The sequence below is a fragment of the Myiozetetes cayanensis genome, unplaced genomic scaffold (genome assembly GCF_022539395.1).
Source record: "Myiozetetes cayanensis isolate MyiCay16 unplaced genomic scaffold, myiCay2020 scf6-25, whole genome shotgun sequence".
In the NCBI taxonomy this organism is placed as follows: domain Eukaryota; kingdom Metazoa; phylum Chordata; class Aves; order Passeriformes; family Tyrannidae; genus Myiozetetes; species Myiozetetes cayanensis.
Genome location: NW_026087853.1, coordinates 57204955 through 57227661, shown reverse-complemented (window position 1 = coordinate 57227661; position 22707 = coordinate 57204955). Strand labels below are relative to the sequence as shown.

At 38.9% G+C, this 22707-nt stretch overlaps 1 protein-coding gene across 3 annotated transcripts in view; it reads left to right on the top strand.

Moving 5' to 3' along the window:
* The window catches only part of NELL1 (neural EGFL like 1), a 264862-nt gene that overhangs the window by 67512 nt on the left and 174643 nt on the right, over positions 1-22707 (top strand). For all 3 annotated transcript variants that reach the window (XM_050335664.1, XM_050335663.1, XM_050335665.1), the window contains exons 10-12: positions 1217-1290; positions 7412-7511; positions 15812-15940. In XM_050335664.1, coding sequence (XP_050191621.1) covers positions 1217-1290; positions 7412-7511; positions 15812-15940 — 303 coding nt within the window. The remainder of the gene's footprint in view (positions 1-1216; positions 1291-7411; positions 7512-15811; positions 15941-22707) is intronic.

Below are 22707 nucleotides of genomic sequence, written 5' to 3'. Positions count from 1 at the left end.
ATGCACCTGTGAGTGCTTCCCTTACCTCGGTATTCAGTAGAGAAATTGAGGTAGAAGAGCAATCCTAGGTAGTCTGAGGCTTTTGAGAACAGAGCACTCTGGCACTGCTCATGTGGCTTGACTCGGGAAACTTTTAGAGCTCTGCTCGATTGCAACACAGGATTCAAACCTTTTAGCTTTGCTTTTGGTGCCGTAGGTCAGGCTGTTACTGGTCAAGAACAGGAGGAGCTGAAACCCCACAACAAAAAGTTATTTAATCAGTGTTTAGCACTGACCTGGTCAGTGATGCAGGGGTGCTTTTACAACGGATACTTGTGTGAGATCGTAACAGTCCAGCTGTTCTCTTTAATTAATGGATTTACTGTCTGTCTCTGGAAGTGAAATTTAGACATGTAGTTGCAAGGGGATTGTGATAGTTATGGTAATACTTGACAAAGCTCTGTGCTGCTGTGGCCCTGCTGGAGGTTGCCTTCTCCGTGGGGGCAGGATTCTCACTTTGCCTTGAAATGTATGAGGTATGCTCAAAATTTCTAGTCTGTTGATTCATTTGTGGAGCTGATTATCTCTGGCAGAAGGATCAAAACTTCAGACAAGAATTTTTGAGTAGGAGCTTTCAGTTTCCTGGGAAATCTGCTTATTTCATGTGTGCTGGAGGAATATTTTGCTGAAATAGATTTTCGTAGTTTGTTGATTCAGTACAGTCATTCACTGCATCTAATCCATTTTTGCAGTGCTCCAGCAAGTTGAAGAGTTCACCTTTGTGCCCACAAAAAAAATATGAAGGCTGAATTTGAAATCTGTGCTTATATTATTCTCTCGATGAACTGTACACTAATAAATGTCTCCAGTTCTTAATGTGACTCACAAAGACCTCTGGTAACACAAATACTACTCTACAGAATGTCAGTAGTGAAAATATTTGCCATTGAATGATAAGGAATTGAGTCCAGGACATGTTGTTTATGCTCTTATTCCCTCTGTTTAGTTTGGGTAAAAATGCTGCTTTCTCTTAAAAACTAATGAATTGTTTGCTGCTTTGCTTGTAAATATATATAATACTGACTTCTGATGAAAGCAAAACTCATCACTTTTTTAACGTATTCATTTTTTTCAATAGATTCTGGTTTTACTTTTGCGTTATGCCTTGCATTTGTTTACTGCTTAAATACTGTTTTAATTTAATTTTAACCTGCCTCCTTCCTCTCTCCATTTACAGCAAAGTGTATCTACGGAGGCAAAGTGCTAGCAGAAGGTCAACGAGTATTAACCAAGAGCTGCAGGGAATGTCGAGTAAGTTTCAGTTGTACGAACTTTTCCTGATTTTAAATGTATCTGTGGTGTTCAGAAGTGACAGTGAAAAGTTTAGTGCATTTCTTTAGGCTCCCTTCATGCAAATGTGACATCTGTTGTCTTGAAAAGGTGACCTTGAAGTCAGCGAAAAGCCAAAAATACGAAAACAAGGCAGGAATATTCCCCTTGCAGGATAAGAAAAACAGGGACAAAATGACTTGGAAGGATGTTTTCTTTTCTCTCTGCTTTCATGAGCTCTAGAAAAAGAAGTAACAGCATCTTAAACCAATGACTAATTTCAGCCAAATTACTGAAAGCAATTCAAGCCATTTGGTTTATCCTGTTTGAGTTACTCTCTACTTCCCCTGGTATTATTTAAGCTCCATATAGCTCTCTTAATTGTCAAGGTAAATTACTGAGTATTGGGCTGGGCTGGGGTCTTCCTTGGCAGATTCCTAACACTTAGGCAACTACAGTCAGTATTTAAGAGCTCAGGTAAACAGGCTGTCTTAGAACCATTCAGGGGCTGTTGGTGAGAGTATTGGAAAAGATTACAGTGGTCTGGTTATTGTTGTGCTTGTAGCTGAGTGTAGAGAGTAGCAATTTTATGTACACTAATGGAAATGGACAATAACTGGTTGCAGATGTTGTGAAAACAGCTTGTTATGCAGAACTACTTTGCTGTTGTTACTGTTCATCTGTAGAGGGGTGCTCAGCCCTGCACATACAAATAACGTGGGCAAGGTCATTGCCTTGGAGGACAGACTGAGATGCCTGTTATTTATAATATAACATAGAATGCTGCTTTGAGAGGGGAAAATGAGAACAGGGGGATTTTCACATTAAAGTGAAAGCAGAGAGAGTGATCTGAATTAGGCCTGTGGAACTTCTCTGTGCTATAAATTAGAGTGCTGTATTCGTCATTATGAGTATGATAATATGTTCATGAAGAATAAAAGCAAATGCTGACCATCAAATATCTATCATTAGACATGAGTAAAATAATGAAAAGAGCTTTTGAATTTTGCTTCTTGTTAAAGGGAAATGATATGGCAATGCTAATTACAGCAACATTGCAGTTGGTATTTACATCTTAATGGAGAGTATTGATAAGTATTCGAAATGACATCTGTGAATGCCACACCATAAAAGAAAAAAAAAAAATTGGATCCTTGCCTTCAAAAAACCACCCAACAAACAGAAAGTATTTCTGTAGCTGGGCCTCAAGTAGATGTTACACCTCACTAGTCTGGAGAGAGCTTTTAAGTGGGTGCTTTTGTGGGGTGCTGTGTCCCTACAGGAGGTTCATTCAATGTGTCTTCAGCAATTTGACCTCCCAAATCTGTAAGCAAAACACCTCCTTATTTTCTGCCTCAATGAGGAATGCTCACTAGATGAAGTGATGCTGAATGGTGATGAGTCAAACTGTGGCTGTGTCATTGTTTTCTGTCCCTGCGTGGACAAGATGTTGTGTGAATAAAGGAAGGGCTTTGTGATAGGGGAGGACTACAACAAATTTAACATGGTTTAATTTTCCAGACTTGAAAAACAGACATCAGGTTTCAAAAGCTGATGATCCATGAAGGAACACAGTGGAGGGTACACATCAAGTGTGAATTTAATAGGGTTGATAAAGGTGACTTGAAAATCTTTTTGTCTCTAAAGGAGGATATATTTGTAGGTGGGGTAATGTCAAAAAGATTAAGTTGAAATTTCACATTTGAATTTTTATTTGAAGATAGGTATTTTATTCTTTGCATAGGTACTGATCCAAGCTTAAGAGGCTTTTAAACTTTTGTATTTTTTTCCATCGGACAAAAATAATAATACTGCTCATGGATCCAGCTAGATCAAAGATTTTCTTTATCAAGCTGTGAGATGGTCTTTTAATTTCTGAAAACTAATCCAGGCTAAAAATATTTATGATGCACATCCTCTTAACCGTAAGCACAGATGTTACTGTTGAACAGCCATTCCCAGCTGGAATCCTGCCCGCAAGCACTCTCCAGATGAATCTGCAGTGACAAAATGGGTGCACAGGTATTTCTAAGAATCACAGAATGGTTCAGGTTGAGAGAGACCTCTGGAGGTCATCTTGTCCAACCCCCCTGCCTGGGCAGGGCTGCACAGAGCCAGGTCCCCCGGGCCGTGTCCAGATGGCTTTTGAGTATCTCCAAGGATGGAGACTCCACAGCTTCCCTGGGCTGCCTGTGCTGGTGATTGGTCACCCTCATAGGGAGAAAGTGTTACCTGATGTTTAGATGGACCCTCCTGAGTTTCAGTTTGTGCCTGTGGCCTCTGGTCTTGTCACTGGGCACCGCTGAAAAGGGCCTGGCACCCTCCCTGTGGGTATTTATGTGCAGCTGTAGTTGCCAATTTATTGCCGCGATAATTTATTGCTGCTCCTTCCAGTAAATTGTTGTTATCTCAACACATGATCCTAATTTTTTTTTTTTTTTGTGCCTCCAATTCTCCTCTGTGGGGGAGGGAGAGGGGGAGGAGGAAGTGAGCAAGTGGAAGATGATTTCAGTGGGAGCACTAAATTGGAGAATATCCTTCCTAAGCCACGACAAGCTGTTACTGATCAGTCTCTCGGGAGAAAGCTCCAAGTAGCAGCCTTAGTTGTCACTTCAAGAACAACACTGTTCCTTATCTTTACAAAGAACTTTTTAGTCAAGCTTCCTGGAGGTCAGTGGACCCCTGTCCATCTTTCCAGCATTTGTATGGCACAATATTTGTATGCTGACTGCTCCCAGCATTAATGGAGAGGACTTTGGTTTTGTACCTTTGCTGTCTGGTTACCAACAGGCACCATGTCATTCCCAGGCAGCTGAGCAGCTGGAAGTTCCCAGTCCAACAAAAGTTATAGGAATCTTTCTGATGCCTTTAAATAAACCCTATCACCGTACTGGTGAACCCCACCAACGCCAAAATAAAGAAATAAATAGGTAAGCCAACCCAAATGCAGAAAGGTGCCATTTTTCTAAAGCACATACACACTTGTATTTTCTGGCCTCCCCACCACAAGGGAGGGATGGAACAGCTGGAGAGAGATCAAATATGGGCCGTGAGGATAAATAAGGCACTGGAGCATCTCTTAACCTGAGCAAAGGCTGAGAGAGCTGGGACTGTTTAGCCTGGAGAGGAGGAGGCTCAGAGAGGGGTCCCAGCCATGCCTCCCTCCTGGCTATTGCAAAAATTAACCCTGTTCTGGCTAGAACCATGATACAACTAAATCAAGACAGGGAAACCCTCCCCCCCGCCCCCCCCAAATAGCCTTATCTGAATCTTGCTGTTACTTCTCAAAGTCTATCATCTGAGATAAGCTGTTTGTGGTTCAGATTTTCACTGCATGTCACTGATTAGGCTTGCAGCCAATCCTTATTTTATGTACTTGCCCATGTAATTACAAGAAATTTAATTATCTTATTGTAAACGTTTGACTCCAGATCTCATTCTGTGTGTATTGTATGTTACAGTTGAAGTTTGATGTATTTATTCCAGAAAAAAAAGTCTTTTTGACATCTATTTCTGTCCAGATTCTATGACTACATGTGTGAATTGAGTATAAAAAGGAGTAATTTTTCTAAGGCTGCCTGAAGCAATAATTCTGAAGTGTGAACTGTTCTTACTTATCTCAGTGAATGAAGTCTGAAATCTAATGATGATAATTCTTATAATTGGATCTGTACTAGCATATAACAAATTGATTTTAAACCAAAGAACACTCAACGTGGATATATGTTAATTGTTTTAAAAATTAATTATAAATAAGGTTGATTTGTTTTCCCAAGATGCAAATTCTGCAGAAAATAGGAAAATTAAGGAAGTAAAATCTTCATGTCATTAAATAATGGAATTCACAATTTGTGTTCTTCTATCTCCTTATGAGTCACTAAAGGAGCTGTGAGCTTGGATTAAATTTGTCTGTAGCTTTTTGACTCATCCTGATCGCTCATTTCACTTCCATGCCATTTCTTGCCATATTTTTGACCAGATTTATTGTCAGTCAGCGCTCTTTGTCCGTATGTTGACATCCTGTACTCCTCCTGCTGTAATTGTCCTGTCTGAGCTTAAACAGGCAATGAGTTTATATATATATATATATAAAACCAGGGCTTTTCTAGCTGGTAGCTATGATAACATGATAGTAAATGATGGCTCAGCGTGCCTGCTTCTTTTATCATCTTTGCTGCTGCAGTTGCCCAGGCAGCCATGGGGGGATTCCTCCCTTTCTCTCATGGAAGTGGGATCAGAAGGAGACCTTGTGCCTCCATTAACTTCACTGTTGTTGTGTGGGCACTTCAGCGATGCATTTGCTGGATGTGGGACTGCAGGAAGCTGCTTTTTTCTTAAAAAAATATATATATAAAAAAAAATCACAAAACCTGATGCCTGGATTTTTGTTGGTGTTTTTTTTTTTTTTTAGCATTATTTTTCATGACAGCAAGGGGTGCAGCTTGCCATAAAGTCAGCTGGAAAGCCAGAGAAACGGCTTGGCCCTGCTCAGCCTTAGGATTGTAACCTCGAGGGCAGCGATTGCAGAACGGGTGGTTTTGCATTCCCTGGGTCTGCTGCACCTCTCAGCTCTAACTCCTGCTATCTGCTGGGTGCCCTGGGCATCATTTGTGCCCTGCAGACTCAGCAGGCATTTGCCAGCCGTGTAGGGCAGCTTGATGCTGTGAGAGCTGCCTCTGGAGCCCGAAGGAACGGAGCTGAACCAGAGTGGTGTGGCTGGGGAGGATGATTAGCAGCAAAGGTTTTACCTGCACTGGTTCTGGCACCTGAAGCCAGCCCCTTGGCATCAGTGTGGCACAGTGTCTCGTGGATATGAAAGCAAACTTCTGCATAAGCATGTTCCTTCAAAGTGGGTATGCTCATAGGTATTTTCAGCATTCTCTGTTCAGAGTCCTCAGATTATGAGAATAGTGGCCTTAATAAAATGTTGCCTTTTTTTTTTTTGGTATTGGTTTTCCTCTGTTTTCTTATCCCTAGGTGTTTTTTTTGTATCATATTTTTAAACTTATCTCTGCAATCGTGGTAGCTGGAAAATGTAATTTCTTTTTTTTTTAAAAAAAAAGCAGAAATTCTTATTCCACGTTTTCATTCCACCCTCTGAGACGTCACGAGGAGTATTTTGGGAGAAGTGGGGACTAGATTAACGTTAAAAAGGTGTATTGGCAACAGAGCAGCCTGCCTGCTTTCTTAGTGGAGTTTCACAGCTTGGAAAATGGGATTACTCAGGTGTGGACAGTCCTGTGGGGTAGTTACTGCAGTTCCTACTGAGCAGAAATTCTACTTGTTAATCTCTGCTCCACTTGCCAGTTCTCAGTGATGGCACAGCTGCAGAAGGGATGCTGAAGAAATAAATTATGGTATGAGAAAGGCTGGAGGGGGATAAGGTAAAAGAGGAGGCTATTTGGGGACAAGATTTTAAGAAACAACCAACTAAAGAGCCAGAGAGCTGTTCAGTCTGGAGATACAGTGAAGCCAATTTGCTGGATGGGAAGGAGATGGAGTGAAATTTGGTGTAAAATCTCTGCAGAAAGGCTTAATGTCTATGGTTTTAGAACATTTCTACCAGCAACTAGACTTCCTGTCACAGTCTTACTCTAAATCTGGCAGAAATCAAAATCATAGAAGCTTCTTGAGCTTGATTTTCTTTTTTACAGCAGTTTCTATAGGGCTGCCTCACAAGATGGGCTTTCTTCTGTGAAGTAGATTGTGAAATAAGGGGAGGAAAACTCAGACTTGCATAAAGAGGGAAGACTGTCTTTAACAAAAAGCTGGAGTGAAATTCTTGAATTCCTTCAAATGGTTGTAAAGAAGACAACTGTACTTTGAGACTACATAGTTGGTAAAGCTAGAATAGAATTTTGAGCTGAAGTGCCTTTTTCTTGTCTTTTCTTTCAACACTGGGCGGAGAAATGCACAAGTGGATTACCTTAGATTTGATGTTATGGTGGAACAAATGAATTTAACTTCCTTCCTGCTAGTTTACTGGAGATGGTTGTTACTAGAGATTACCAGTGTTAAAGATGGAAAACTGTGTGATCCTTGCCGTTGCACATGCTTTCCATGTGTAATTTTTTTTTTTTCTTTTAATGTTGTTTATTTTCAGAATGGAGTTTTGGTAAAAGTGACAGAGACTTGTCCACCTTTGAACTGCTCAGAAGATGATCACGTTCTTCCAGAGAACCAGTGCTGCAGTGTTTGTAGAGGTAAGCCAGAGACTGTGCATGCTTGGAAGGAATTTAAGCTGCTGATTCAATAGGGGGAATAATTCCTTTTTAATGAGATATTAAGTGATATGAGCTATAAACCTGAGTCTAAAACCAGTCTATGATACTCCTTTGGTTAGAAGACTTAGCAGATACAAAGCTGCAATTGCTCTGAGTTAGAGAGGGAGGAAGGAGAGAAGGAAGAGCTGGGTGAGAAAGGGCACAGTATCTCTTAAGAATTCCCATTTCAGGGATGTTATGTTTGAAAAAGAAATACGTGTGGTTGGTTAAACTTGCAACTGCAGTAAATGTACATGGTTTTGGAAATTTTTTTTAATTTTTATTTTTTTTTAAACTCTTTATTTTAAAATCGCAAAAAAAGGGTTAGGAGTCCAGTTTGATGGATATTAGGAGGTTGATCTGAGCACTCTCAGGACTAACTTATGAGTTGGGCTGGACAATAAAATAATGCAAATACAAAATCAAAACTAAAAAAATTAACCTTATTGCTCAGAACCCCATTTTTCCTCCTTCCAGTGGGGGTGCTGTTCCTCTTGCTGGTTCCCTTTCATCCCTGTGAGTCCTGCTTGTTTGCTGGCCCAGACTGAACAAGCCACAGCTAAAACCTTAGTTGAGGAAATCCCCTTAAATGAGGAAAATGCAGGTATCACAAGGCTAGGGAAGCTGGACAAGCTTTCTTCTTAAAAGTTGTTCTAATCAGTGAACTGCGGGGTTGATTAATCATTCCCTGTGTTTGTCTGTACTGTCCCAGATCAGCATTAGACACTTCCAGGCTTAGCTGGTTATTGAGGATCCCTGGAATACTTGTCTTGCCTGCATATAAATTCCTCCAGTGCCACTCACCAGATGCTGGTGAAGGGGCTCTGAATCTCTCCTTTTGGCAGTAAATATTAATTAATCAGTGTGCATAGTTAAATATTTACTGAGACCTTGAACTTAGAGAAGCACATGCACGTGGTTGCAGGGACCAGCATGTCTGACATTCTTTGCTGGGCTATGGTCTAATATACACATTAATTTTTTAAAAGCAGTTTCTAGAAACATCTGTAACTATTTAAGCAAGCAGTAAATGTTGCTTCTCTGTCCCTCAGAGGGCTTGATGTCTTAATGATACTTCTTAACAGATGGCCCAGTTTGATGTAGTGCAGTACTGAAAAAATTGTATTCATTACTTTAAAGCATTAGAAATCTGAGAGCTTCAGAGTTGATGAAAGATAAGTCCTGTAATTATTCAGTTCCGTAATATTGTTACTGATAGGTACTCTTTTTAGAAATTCATCTCCAAACTGGCCTTATTATTTAAAATATAGCATGAATATATATATGTATGTGATCATCTCTAGAAGCAAAGGAAGGAATTGTACTTTCCCTTCCTGTGAATTCTGGCACATGGTGCTTTCAGTTTGATACGTTAAACTTCCACTTCACTTCTGCTTTAGCTGACTGCTAAAACAGTACCACCTCCTTTTGTGTTTCATCTTTGCTCTTTAAAATTCTTTTGAAAACGATGCCTAGAGATATGATTAATTTTGTCAACTTTACAAAGGCATAAATTGAATTTAGCACTCCTAAGTTGCTTTTTATATCTTGCAGCAGAATGTATGCTGCTTGACACCTTTGCTTCAGTTGCGTGCAAACTAAAGCAGTGACATATAATTTTATCATATGTGGATTGCTGTTGTTAAAAATGGGTATTTATTAAGAATTCCATATTTGGTATGAGTTTTATCAAGCAAACAGGTACCCTCTGATGTGGCAAGCAGGCCATAGTTTCTGGTCCTGGCCTGTGCCAACATGTGCTTTACTGGGAAAGGATAGAGTGCTTCTCTTGTTTGCAGAAGTGACCTCTTTCAGAGGCTATATTCAGCTTTTATTGTCTAAGCCAAAATAATTAGGACAAAGAATTGTAATAATTGTAGTCCTGAATAATCAGAATTGTTGGAAGGCCACATGGATCATCTGCACATCACATGCAAACTTCACATTTTAGGGTGAAATATAAATTTTATGGTGGCAGAGAATTTGTTGCATTAGCCCTTAGCTAAGCCTTAATTTATTCAACAGAATATTTAGTAAGCATTTACTAGCAATGTTGAATGAAAACGGTATTTCTGTGCATGTCAGTGACTGGTGGGTTCTGGGCCTCGTGTCAGGTTGTGCTGTCTTTAGTCTACATAGTTGTGGAAAATCATGTCCTCTACTCAATTTCACGTTCTTTAGAATTATAGAATACATTTCCTGAACTGGGCAAGGGCAAGAGGCGTGCAGCTTTTGCTCTTCTATCTGCAGCAAAGGAATTTCCATTTAGTTAACAGAAAGAAAAAAAAAAACTCAGAGAAACACAAAAACTTTGTGGTGCTGTGATGTGAGACTGTACCTTCTCCAGGGATCTCTGTAGTATCTACCACAAAAACAGATAAGTGCCTAAAATAAAATAGGGTATGCAAGGGAAATGTGGTGTTTATGGGGATGGAAATTGTCAGTGAGCAGAGCTGAATCCTGTAATGCAGGTAGCCGTGAGCTTTCTAGCTAGTCGTCATTGTTTGTAAATGGTAAGAAAAGCAGACAGCAAATAATGCCTATTCTCACAGCTTTGCCACATGAGTTTATGGGACAGCAAAAGCTAATAATGTGTTGCTAAAAGCCCATCTCCAGCTTTCAGTAAAGTGATTGTGTGAGGCGTACAGCGAGGTGAGCGTAGGACGGAAGAACTCAACTCCACGTCACAGTGACAGTTTATTTTTGTGATTTGATTGTACCTGAATGCAAAAATGAGCCTCACTAGATCTGCATATAGCATCTATTCCTTGAATATTATGTAGGGTATAGCTAGTTTTCCCCTTTACCTATGTGCTTTAATATAAATGTCTGCTTAAACTACGTGGCTACTTTATACTTTTCAGCAGGACCATGTGGTGTTATTAACCTGTCTTTTAGGCTTAGAGAAATTTTAGTTAATTTTCAAGTTTTACAAAGAATCATGGTGTCATAAAATGTATTTTTTACTACTTTTTGGAGAATCACTCATTTTTCTTACAGCGTGCCTGCTCCATTTTTTATAGCCCAGGGACAAATCTAATACAAAAAATAGTGTAATAAAAGTGTTTTATTGTTCCCTGTAGCTGTTTTTCTCCTTGCCAAAGACAGTGTATAATTTTGAAAGAGTGGATTTTTGTTTTTCTCTTTTGAATGAGTGATTCAAATAAAATTTCATGAGAGAACTTTTATGTTGTTATGCTCACAATTTTAAATACACAAGAATAGCCTTAACAGCCCTTGCAGCTACAGACGAGCTCTTCTGAAAAGAAAGATTGTGATGATATAATGAAGTAGTGAGAGTGGTTTTGTTTCTAGTGAAAATAATTTTTATTTGCTGTCCTGCAGTATGATTGGGCTGATGGATTTAGATGCCGATGCTGGTTAGCAGGAAATGGAGAATCTTATTGATGACGTGAAGTGTGCATTTTACGCCAGGAAACAGCATTTAAATCTAAAAATGGGGCTTCAGCCATCCTTATTTGTACTTCTTTGTTTAGTTTTGGGGGGTTTTTGCTCTTTCAGTTAGAAGGTGAGAAGGCTCTTGAGTTAGCATGTTCCTCATCTCTCCCTGTCTAGCTGTGAAACCGAGTTTTGATTCTTCAGAAATTGAATTTTTCCCATTTACTGCTGGGAGGTAGGAGTTATTTCAAGGCTTTAGATTTATTAAGATTTAATAGAGGTTGATAAATATGAATTAGTTTATTTCTAAACATAGTTGTAGCATTACTGAGGATTTAGAAGAGCTTTATGTCTGAAAAAAAAAAAAACAAAAGAGAAAGAAATCTTTATAAGCTTGTTAGGCTGTGTAGCTACCATTATTCTCTTGCACACAAATAAGCACAATGTAGTAAGTTCTGCATTCATACAGCAGCTTGAAAGAATTTATGAAGTTACTGTTTTATGTCAGACCACTGAGTTCTGGGACCGCAATCTCTGAGGGTGTAAAAGCTCTTGTTCAAAGTGCTTCATTGCTCGTGACTCATTAAAAACAGATTCAGGTCATGGAAAGGCATAATTGGTAATGCAAATTTTATGACTCTTCCTGTGACTTCTCCCCCAGATTTACCTTATGTATTTATGTCCTAACTGGAGGGTTAAATCATAGGAGTAGTAAAGATTTTTGAGGTTGAAATTACCTTGGACTTGCTGAGCGTTGCTACTGCTCTTTAACAGAAGCATTGTCCATGTTTTTTTAAGAAGCAGTGAAATGTGAAGGATGGCTTCTTGAACAGCAAGAGAACAGGGGTTTTACAGCTTTTGATGTGAACAGCAAAGGATGTTGTGAGAAGTACAGGAAACATTACAGGTGTTATAAGGAAACCCTCTGATATATAATGAGAGGCACGTGAGTGTTGCCCACAGAAAAAGCGGGAAGAGGTTTGGATCTCAGATGTGTTGATTCCAGCCATAGTCTTGAAGGAATTCTTGCATTCTACGATCAGTAGCTCAGCTAAATTACCAAGCATGTTAGGTTTGTCAACACCTGGGTGACAGCACGAAACAGCTTAGCCTGCTGCTGTGCCAAAGCACCTTCTGGGAACTGCAACTTGAAGATGCTGCCTGGCAAAACAGGCGTGTCCCAAAATGGAGTAAACGTTTAATTTCAGATAATCTGACTTGGGACCACTAAGCCCTAGCCAGTTGTGCAGTTCCTGATGCTGTAGAAGTGATTGTGTTATGTCTGCTAGTGTGTATCTGGGTCTCTTCCTTTTAATTCATACTTGCCTTGTCATCTGTGTTGGCCTGAAATTAGTTAAGAATATCTGAACTATTTAAGATTTTCTGTGGTTCGGTCAAATCCTCTCCAGTTGCCTGCTTTGCTCAGATGATGTGATGATTCCATTTTAAGCCATTCCTTATATTTAGAGAGGAGCTGACTGTCTCAGATAAGACTTTGCTGAATATTCTGAATTAATTTTGATTGAAATGCCTGCCCTCTGCTAGCTGCCACCAGGGCTGAAATTTAGAGATCCCACTGCAGTATCAACAGGTGGGTTTGGCATCAGTTTAGCTATCTTTAAGGAATCCTATAAATCCATTTCACACCAAAGAATTAATAAAAATCAGCTATTTGCCTCCCAAAACTCCTGGCTGGGGAGAATGGAGACCCATGTCTAAGAAATCCAAGAACCACACTTTCCTTGGTATGCTCCTCCTGGCTTTTATAAATGTGCATTTTCACTGCAAAAAGAAGTGCTTGGAAAAATCTCTGATCCAAGCAATGTTATGCTTACTCTGCATAGTGAACCCTTACTCTTCTGTACTGTTTAGTACTTTTTTTTTTATTTTTTTATTTTTCCTCCTGGTTAACCTTAAATTACAGTTGTTTTATTATAAAAGCTTGGCAACATACAGTGTTACAGCACCCTGCATGCTTTTAACTGGAATGGCTTCCACTATCCACTTACACAGGTATTGAACAAGCTTTCTGAGATGCTATGGAAAATTCAAGTGGAGGCATTCTAGAAAGCTTATTTGAAAGACAGGAAACAGTTTTTCACACGTCTTTTATAATAATAAATGCCGAGGCAGTCTAGAGATTTAGTAGGTGTTCTATCCTTGTGCGTTTCCTAATGACAGGAGAAAAATCAAATGTCCTTTAGAGCCTTTAATTACTCCAGTTACAGAACTGGAGTGTTACTTTTTTTTTTTTTCCCTTCTGTCCTCTTTTAGCAGCCTCCAAGCTTGAAAACCCGAGTTTGGTTTTGAATGGAGGCAGTTCATCTTTGAGGTGATAACAAGGGAGCAAAAGCAAAGCAGGTTTTTACAGAGAACTTTTGAAAAATAGGGGGACAGCTCTAGTGATGCAAAATGGTTAGCTGGGGTAGTTCATCTACTGAGACATTTCAGAGGGGGCCAGTAAACACTGAAGAATTCACAGGGCTGTGAATATTGTGAATGTGATATTGAAAACAAATCACTGGCTTGTGCTTGGGAGAACGTGCTGTTTGAAAAAAAGTGGTTGATCTGGGACTTGTGATGGAAGTTAACTCTGAGAAGCCATTGCTTTGCCGAATTCTGAGTCTCAAATTTGCTGTGAACTGATCATAAGGTAGAAGTGTTGACTCTTTGGGATAAAAAGAGCCTAGAAACAAAGATTTTTTTTTGGTGCACAAAGTTGTATTAGCACTCTTGTAACTAAAACATGCTGAGAAAGGTGAAATATTTTTTAGAGGTCTGGATGAAAGGGAAATAGAAATAAATATTTAAAAAAAAAATACCCTAAGAGTAACAATCCACACTGAATTAAAATGTGATATTTTTCAGTCCCTAGTTTAACACACTGATATGTTACAGAGGTTCTGACCCAATAATAATCAAACTAATACTGTGTGTGAGTTCAAAGGAGAATTAATATGCTAAAGAAACCAGTAACAGACTAGGATGTCATAGTCTTAGGGGAAACAGTGACAAAGAAAATGTTATAAAACTTGTTGTCTCTTGGATGTTATCTAGAATGCCAACAGAATAGTAATCCTGCTTGGGGAGCATAAATTAGATGCTGAAAGGATAAGTTTGAGGAGATGGGTTCCAGTGTTCAGTTTCAATTATAGTTATAAAGGCAAAAATGAGAAGTCAAATACTGTGATTGCATAAATGGCTAAGGGCAGTGTATTGGCAACCTATTTTACCAGAATAAAAAGTACCCAGGCTTGACAAGGCTGTATCTGGAATACTTGAGTGGTTTTTACCAGACTGTGAAATGAGTGAAGACTAGAAGGGAAATCTGAAGTTTTCATTAAGGGAATTGGTTCTTTTTCACAAGTTGGATTACAGTGAAAGAACAAGCTTAACTGAGCACAGGGAAGATTCCTTGGTTGTTAATAAAATTAATTTGAAGTTCAAGTGTAGAGTTAAATGTTGACACTGAGAAAGTGTCCCCCTTGCTAACAAGCCTTGACATTTTATTAGAAATTACCTCAAAACTCAGCATTAGATGATCAGACTCACAAACTTGGAGTGCACTGAAGTGACACAACCTGCATGTTAAATCAGTAGATGATTAAAGTCCGTGTTTAAAAACAAACAAAAATAGAATGTCAAAGCAAGGGAGGTGAACAAAGACCTGCATTTAGATCTTAGAAGTCTAGGTCATGTTTTTCTCAGCTGTCTTTGGGGGCTGTTAGGAAAGTTTACAATCAGTAAACTGGAACTCTTAGGTTGCTCCTTTATGACCAGGCAGAGCTGGCAGAAACTGTTTTTGTATTCATATAAGCACAAGTTGGAATACAAATAGGTGATGGTATGTCTGGGTTTCTTCTTTCCCTCCTTCCAGGAGAGAAAACCCAGACGAAACAGAAATTGCCAAAATGACTGCTTATATATCTCAGTCAAATAGAAATGGGCTCTTGGATGTTAATAGAGAAAGCCCATAAAACATACACCAACCGAGGAAAAAAAAATTGTTGTCAAATTCTGTAAGTTATCTCTTAACAGTACTTCCAGTGGAGTGCCTCTAAAGAGATAAAGTTGCAATTACTTTCACTTTAGACTTCAGCAGAGAAAGATGTTGACACGTCTTTGAGAAATGTTGAAAATCAGAAAGAAAGAACTTCATCCAGTTGTGCCTTTAGAGAAGGAAGTGGCAAAGTTCATCCTATTTTTAGAAACGACTTTGTGTGGAATAAAAGAAGCCGTTCACAAAGAAACTATCGAGAATTTTTCGTGGAGGAAAAAAGAGAGATTAATAAAAAAAAATCTCCTCTATAAAACATGATGCATGGAATAATTATAAACTGTAGAAACAATTGAGCTGGTTTTTGATGACAGAATTACAAGGCAGTCTCTGGGGTTGCTTTGACTACCGGTGCAGTTTTGTGCAGTGCCTCATTTTGGTCTATGTGTGGTTCTGCATAATAAGAGAATTTTGAAGGATTTTTCTTTTCTTTTATATTTCACTTTATTGTCTTTTTGGTGTAAGTTCGTATTGCACTTTTTGACAATCAGGGGCTTATGCTTCATGGGTTCAGTAGAACAGTAATGAGTTGTTGTTTCCTGCTTTGGGGTTGTCTTTTCTCCTGACTTAAGGTAGTCATACAAATACCTTTTAGAACAAAGTGGTTTTACTGAGGATGAATGGATGGAGAAACCCAAAAAGCCTGTGTGCACCAGCTAGAATTGTAGAGAGAATTTCTGGAATGTAGCATGATGAAGTTTTTGAGTGATACAGTCAATGCAGATATCTGAATATCTGAAATAAACACAATTTAATACCATATTGCATGTTCCTTGTATTTCAGGCCATAACTTCTGTGCAGAGGGGCACAGATGTGGTGAAAATTCAGAGTGCAAAAACTGGAACACAAAAGCTACTTGTGAATGCAAGAATGGTTATCTCTCTGTCCAAGGAGACTCCGCGTACTGTGAAGGTAAACAAAATGTTCAGACCTGCCCCCTGAGCAGCCTGTTCAGAAACATCATTTGAAATAAATTGCAGATGAATGAATTTCATTTCAAAGTTGAGTTTCGTGATGGTGAATATCACCAGGACCGTTTCTGTGTTCATAAATAGAGATTGAAGATTACAGGTGGTGCTGGACCATCTGGATTATCTGTCTATGGGCATAATTCACTGTTGCAGTTGTGCCTTGGCACACCCTGGTCGTGCTGTCATGACAAGTTTTAAAAGTGCTGTTTTTCAGAGAATGGCACCTACCTTCTAAAATCCTTTTGTTTTAGAGAACAGCATCTTTATAAAATACATTAATTTAGGAAGTGGGAATTCTTCAGGCATTTGTGGGAAAGGTAAGTGTGAAGGAGTACTGAGGCTGGAATATAAAAATGATGACCTGCAGTCCTTTCTGGAGTACTTCTTTGGGACAAGTACTTAACAGAAATGGTTTTCCTATGATACATAAGGGACCTATTTCTAAGAAAAGTGTAGCTGAGGTAGTTCTGTTCATGTGTTGTTCCTTCACAGGAATGAATGCAATGGGGTATTATTCTCCTTTTGGTTTCTCAGTGTTTTCTAGAGCTTGTTATTCACAGCTGTGATGTACTTATTAAAAAATAAGCTGATGATTCGGTATATGCCACGTTCCTTCCTGCCTTTGCATTGTGGGTTATTGGTCTGTTTGTTTAATTTTTTAATACCCTTGTATGTCGGGCTGCAGTATTTAATCTTTTGACCATCTTAGGAAGTTTCCAAACTGCTTTGTAAAAAACATTTCCCTAGATTGTTTTTCCAATAGTACTGGTGATGGAAGGGAGATGGCATTTTTGACAAGCTGTTAAAACACACCCTAAGAACTGGAAGTCAGGATGGAAGAATAAAAAAAGACATGCGTGGACTGTGCTGAAATGATCCTGCATTCATAAAAAGACTTTTTAGGGTATACAAGTGAACAGGATAGCTTTATGTAGCAATTTATGAATGTGTTCAGTAAACTGCAGCTGTAAATCTTATGGTTTTTAGTCAGTTCTCTACAAACAAAACTTTGAATGGTCCTATATATGCACTTCCAGTGACTGGGAAAACAGTTCCCACATGTGTTTTTAAAGGTAGGCAGCAGATATATTGTGTATATTTTTGTACAAAAAAATGTGGGAACATCTGCTTTATGTGTACTACAAGGACTTCTCAGAGATCAGAAGGCTGTTTATCAGCTATGATACATAACACAGTATTAGCTCTTTTTTTTTCCCCTGTTTTAAATAACATCAGTACTTAGTACTTTTATTTACTTTGTAGCAGAAAGTCCCTTTCTTAATCCTGTGGGGAAAAAAAGTAAACATCTTGACCTAAACAATTTCAGAGATATTGGCAGTACAGTATCGGTAGTGATGATGAAAGAAGGAACTTCTTAAAGAAATTAGTAGGAATTACAATGCACCTGGAAGGGCAAATCAAATCCCTGGCTTCTGTGCATGTGGATGAAACGTGAGGCAACAGAACAAACGCAGCTGCTTTGGCTGCCTGAGACCATGGGACAGATGAGTGTTGCTTTCTGCCTTTTATGAAATTATAAATGTGCTCGATGGAGTGCAGTTCTTGGGGAGTAATGCAGAGAAGAGAGGCCCTTGAGCAAGGGGAGCTACGGACTGACAAATTGATTAGCCCAGAGGTGACTCCTTTCAGCCCTGTGAAGACCTTCCCTTCACCCCTCGGCACAGCTTTCTGCAGAATTTCTCTCTGTGCCTCTCTAACCTCATTGATCTCAATGTTCAGTCTGCTGAGTAGCAGCATTTCAGAGTTGGCTGTACTGTGATCTCGAATGCACGGTGAAGCTGTGACTTAAATAAATGAGGCCAAAGGCACATATTTTAAGGTACAGTTGTCGGGATGTTGATATGGTGTAGGGGTGGGTTTTTACTTTAGCTGTTTTGGATTTCTGTGCATTCTGTATGAGAATCAAATACTCAAAACACCTGAAGATCAAGAAGAGAGGAAGGGAGGAAGGAAGATCTCATGCTCAGTTGTAGTTTAGATTTGTCTTTGTCATTCCTAAGCCTTCAAACTTAAGACATGAAAGATTACTGTTTCCTTGGAGATGGCAATGTTAAACTATTTCATCCTCATGATATGTGCTGGGAAGTGGCACCTTAGTTTGGAGTGTTCCAGATCATTAGCTTGGAGCTTTCCAGATTTCTCACCTCTTCCAGTATTTGAGGTACTTGTGCATGTGAATTCTGACGTAGAGTTGCCTGTGGTTTTACTGTTATTTCTACTTGCACTTATTCCCATAGTTTTGTCCTGCTGGAGCTTAAAGCATGAATTTCGTTTTGTAAGATCTCTGAAGTGTTGTGTTTGAGTCTGCTTTGATTTTTGAACAAGTATTTGTGTCTTTTTTTAACATTCCGTATTCACATTAGTGGCACAATGGAGGAGAGAATTAAAAAGTTTCTGACTTTTATCAGAGAATTGACATCAGCATATTTGTAAAATAAATAATAAAAACGTGAGAGGCTTTTGCTATTCTTTCTCAGTAACTACATTTCAGGTAGTTAGCAGACAGAAGTTTCTGAAAGCAAGCAAGCAAATGAAACTTGCAATGAATGAAGGAGATAAGTGGAGATTCTCTGTGATCTGTAAAAGCAATGTATTTTACTTAAAAGTCAGGGTTTTTGACATTTGCCTACTTTTTTTTTGCCTGTATGAGAGATAATTAGAGCATTCATCTTTTGAAGAGAGATTTATAGATTTATTTTTTTTTTAATTAATCATGCAGCCCTGAGGTTTAGCTACAGCTGTGGGTACTTAGGCACCAGTGTTGAGCCAGTGTCCCTTTATCTCTGTCACATGTGCCTGGATGAATTCTGGGCACAGTGCAAGTCCAAGATCTGCAGGACTCAAACACTCGAGCTGTCTGTGCACACTTGCAGCTGTGACTTCTTAGGACATGACATCTGGGCTCCTGTGTTGAGCCCTTAAATTTGCACATGTGAGTGTTGCTTACATGTGGGGCAGCAGCTCGTGGCAAAACAAGGACAAAAACGGGGAATTAATTTGAGCCTTGTCTTATGTTGACCCTTCCAGATGAGTTGTGTGAGGTGTACAGCAGACCTGCAAATGCTTATAGACAGGACTTCTCCAAAGCTGAAGAGCTCTGCAGTTTGTGACTGCTTTGCAAATACTGATGGGACAGTCTGCATATGGCAAACTAAGGGGCAGGAAAGTGTCAGCAAATAGAGAGTCTGAAGCTCAGAGATGATGAGCTAAGGAAAATCAAATCAGCTGAAAGCTAGGCTTGTTGCTAGCAAGCATGATGATCCTCACTTCTTAGGTGCTAACAAGAAAAGAGCCATCTCTTATGAAAAGAATTCAATGATTTTCTATATTTCGTGGTAAAGAGTAGAAGAATATTCCTCTGCCACATTTCAGCTCTTCATTCTTATGGTGTTGTTAGCTTGAAACATTAACAGCCCCTTTCCACCTGCAAAGTTGTTATGTTGGTACAAAAGTGATTTTTATCCAGTTGCTGTTGAGCTCTGACCCATTGTGAGAACTGTTACAACCTGAAGAGGGATGAATATCACAGTTGGGACAAATTCTGCCTCTTCTCAGCAACAGGAGTGCATGGAACAAGAAAATTAGTATTAACCTTCCGTCCTTCATGCACACTTAATTATGCTCCCAAGGAGCCTCTGGTAAAAAGGGGTACAGTAGCACACCTAAGATGTCTTGTCATGTTGTGCAGCGTGTGGTTAACCAGTGCCACCAGTGAATGGTCCTGTGATAGCAGGATTTAAGATTTAAAGAAGATTCTTTCTATAATTACAGAAATCTGTCATTTCTATTAGAGATTCTTTCTATCACAAGAAAGAATCCACTGACTGAAGTGGACCTACAAGATGAATATTTTCATTTTATGGTGATATGGTAGAGTGTTCTTTCCCTGGATACCTAAGTATGCTCTCTAGGATGATTCCTTGTATGACCTGATCTCAATGTCACCTTAGTGCTGTTTCCTTAGCTTATAGAGCAATGAGTTAAAGAGCTTAATATTTGTGAAAACCCAATCCATTCTGAACTTGGTAGAATGCTCTAGAAGCACTTGTGACTTTCATTCAGGAGGAACACAACCAACTCACTCTTTCCCTTCTGTGCTCCAAACATGTTACCATAATCTGTTGTTCATAGATTATTGCTCATTTGAGAAAAAAAAAGTCACATGAGTTATGAAATACTAGCCAAATTCAGCAAATCTTCAAACTGACCACCTGATGTGCCATCCCACCATGCAGTCATCTACTGTAGGCACTCAGTCTCCCTTCTACATGTGGCACTGGAAGACAGACCAGATAAAGCTTTTATCTCTCTTACTTGGCAATAAAATTCAAAGGCCACTGCTTTATTTATTTATTTATTTATTTAGTTTATTTTTTTTGTCTAAGTATTTTGATTTAGAGCTCTGAAAGGCAGTTGCCTCAATATTCTTGTCAAGCAAGAGATACCATTCCTACTTATCTTAGGTTTGTAGAACAATATAATTTTCCAACACAGGAGTGTTGGTTCACTCTTGCACAAGGCTATCAAGCTCTCAGTGTGACAGATCATTGACTTGGAATCTCAGGATTTTGTTAAAAATAAAACAATGTTTCATTTCCTTGTGATCTGTAAGTATGTTCCACACACACACACTGGTCTTTATTGCTTCCAGTTTCTTTTCCTTTGAACTTGATGTCAGATGTAGTCAGGAAATCCTTTACAGAAACATAGATACATAAATATATTGGAAAAGAATGTGTTCTGAATGTACAATAGTGTAGGTTTGGTCAGAAAATGTTTGTTTTCTGCAAGTCACATAGAAAAAAAATAATTGCGACACAACAGAGGAGGAAAGTTGGAGTTTTTTGCATTGTTGGAGAAATTGGGAAAAATTAACCTTTTCAGATTAGTGATTTAGTTCCAAGTGTAAAGACATCAGTATCAGCATGCTTTAATGAAAAAACAAACAAACAAACAAAACAACAACAACAACCAAAAAAGCCCAGAAACACCAAAACAAATAACTGAAAATAGAAGTTTACTTCTGTTGAAAAACATAGAGGAACAAAAAAATCTTCCATCATGCAGTGTGGCTTCTGTTGTGGTTCTGAAGATGAGAGAGCTCCATAAAGCTTACCTCTGATATTTCATCCTTTGACTCATCACATCCTGTACATAAATAACTGTTCGGTGGCAGAACTTTTCACGAGCCATTTGAACTGAAAAGGAATAAACCCAGCCCTGCATTGGGCCCTCAGAGTACGAGTCTGCTGGCAGTCCACTGAGTTTCTGCAGCTGGTGTTTTTCTTGCTCTATAAAATAAGGTGAATTTTGTTGAGTTTCCCCCCTCCTCCTCTGCAGTGATTTCATTGCAGCTGTTCTAATTTCACCGCCTTGTGGCCTGGGAGGTGACATTAACATTATGTGGTACCACATAAACCTTCTGCCTGGCAGTGATGGACGACTGTGGTTTTGGATGGTGTCCACTGGCTTGACTTCTGGGTCGGCTTTTAATGATGATCCTTCTGTCTGTGGTACTCTCAAAAAAACCTGCATCACAAGAGGGTCTGTTTGCTGCAGAAGTTATTCACTGTGTGCTGTGAGAGACTCATGTTCTGTGCTGATGTGTGTACACATACACGAGCTGTACAGACTGGATGCTTCAGGAAATTTCGTGAAGTTAAGGGGATGGGACAAATGTTGATGGTAAACGCACTGAATGTTTTTTTCTCTCTCAACTGAAACCATAAAAAAGAGGAGGGCAGGAGAAGAATCTAAAAATGTTATGGCCAAGATCATCATCTCAGCCTTAAGGACTGCCTTGATGGCTGTTCAGCTGAAACATTAAGTCCTCACATGGAGGCTTTGGAAATAAAACCCCACACCACCTCCCTATACCTAAAACCTCAGACAAACCCTTCACCCCTGCCTTTTATAAACACATGACTTGATGCCAGGTTGCTTTTTTAAAAGCTCACATTCTTTGAAAGACACTTGTTAACCTACTTTTTAAAACTTTAATTACCTGACAGTGTCGAACTTAAACTTCTTCTGTGCTTATAATCCTATTTATCAGAGAAAGTGCCTTCTCTTGGGGGTATAATACAAATAATAAATTTGTCTTGCCTACTGTTTTCATAAAGGAAGACTTTTTATTAAAAATGATATTCTTTACCATTGCATGAACTCAAATTCATCTTTTATAGCATCATCATCAAAAGGCAGGCACTTGTCAGTCAAAGTCCTGCATCTGTGGGTATATAATAAATTACTTCAATAAATGAGACTTCAGATTCCTTGTACTGTGAACTGCTCTTGGAGGAAACTGAGTTAAAAACAATAGACCTTTCCTCTGCCAAGTGAATGCATAAGTTCAAAGGCAGAGATGATGTTTTTGCCAGTGGACAGAAAGATTTCAAGGAAAATATTAAAATTTCTATACAAAGAAAATTCAAGAGTTGTTTGGAAGATGATGTTTGTGCCTTATATGGTGCTAGATATATTATTTCTGTTATCAAAATTGCTTTTATATTTACAAGTTAATTAGTTCAAATTCATATTCCAACTACAGAACCCTGGAAAGTGGAATTACCTGCCATCCCCTGGAGTAACTTTAGTTCTTTTGGTGTAATGTCATGCTGAGATTTATATGAAAATAAATTCTAATTTCTAATAAGGTAACCATATGTTTTGGAGTTGTTGTAATGA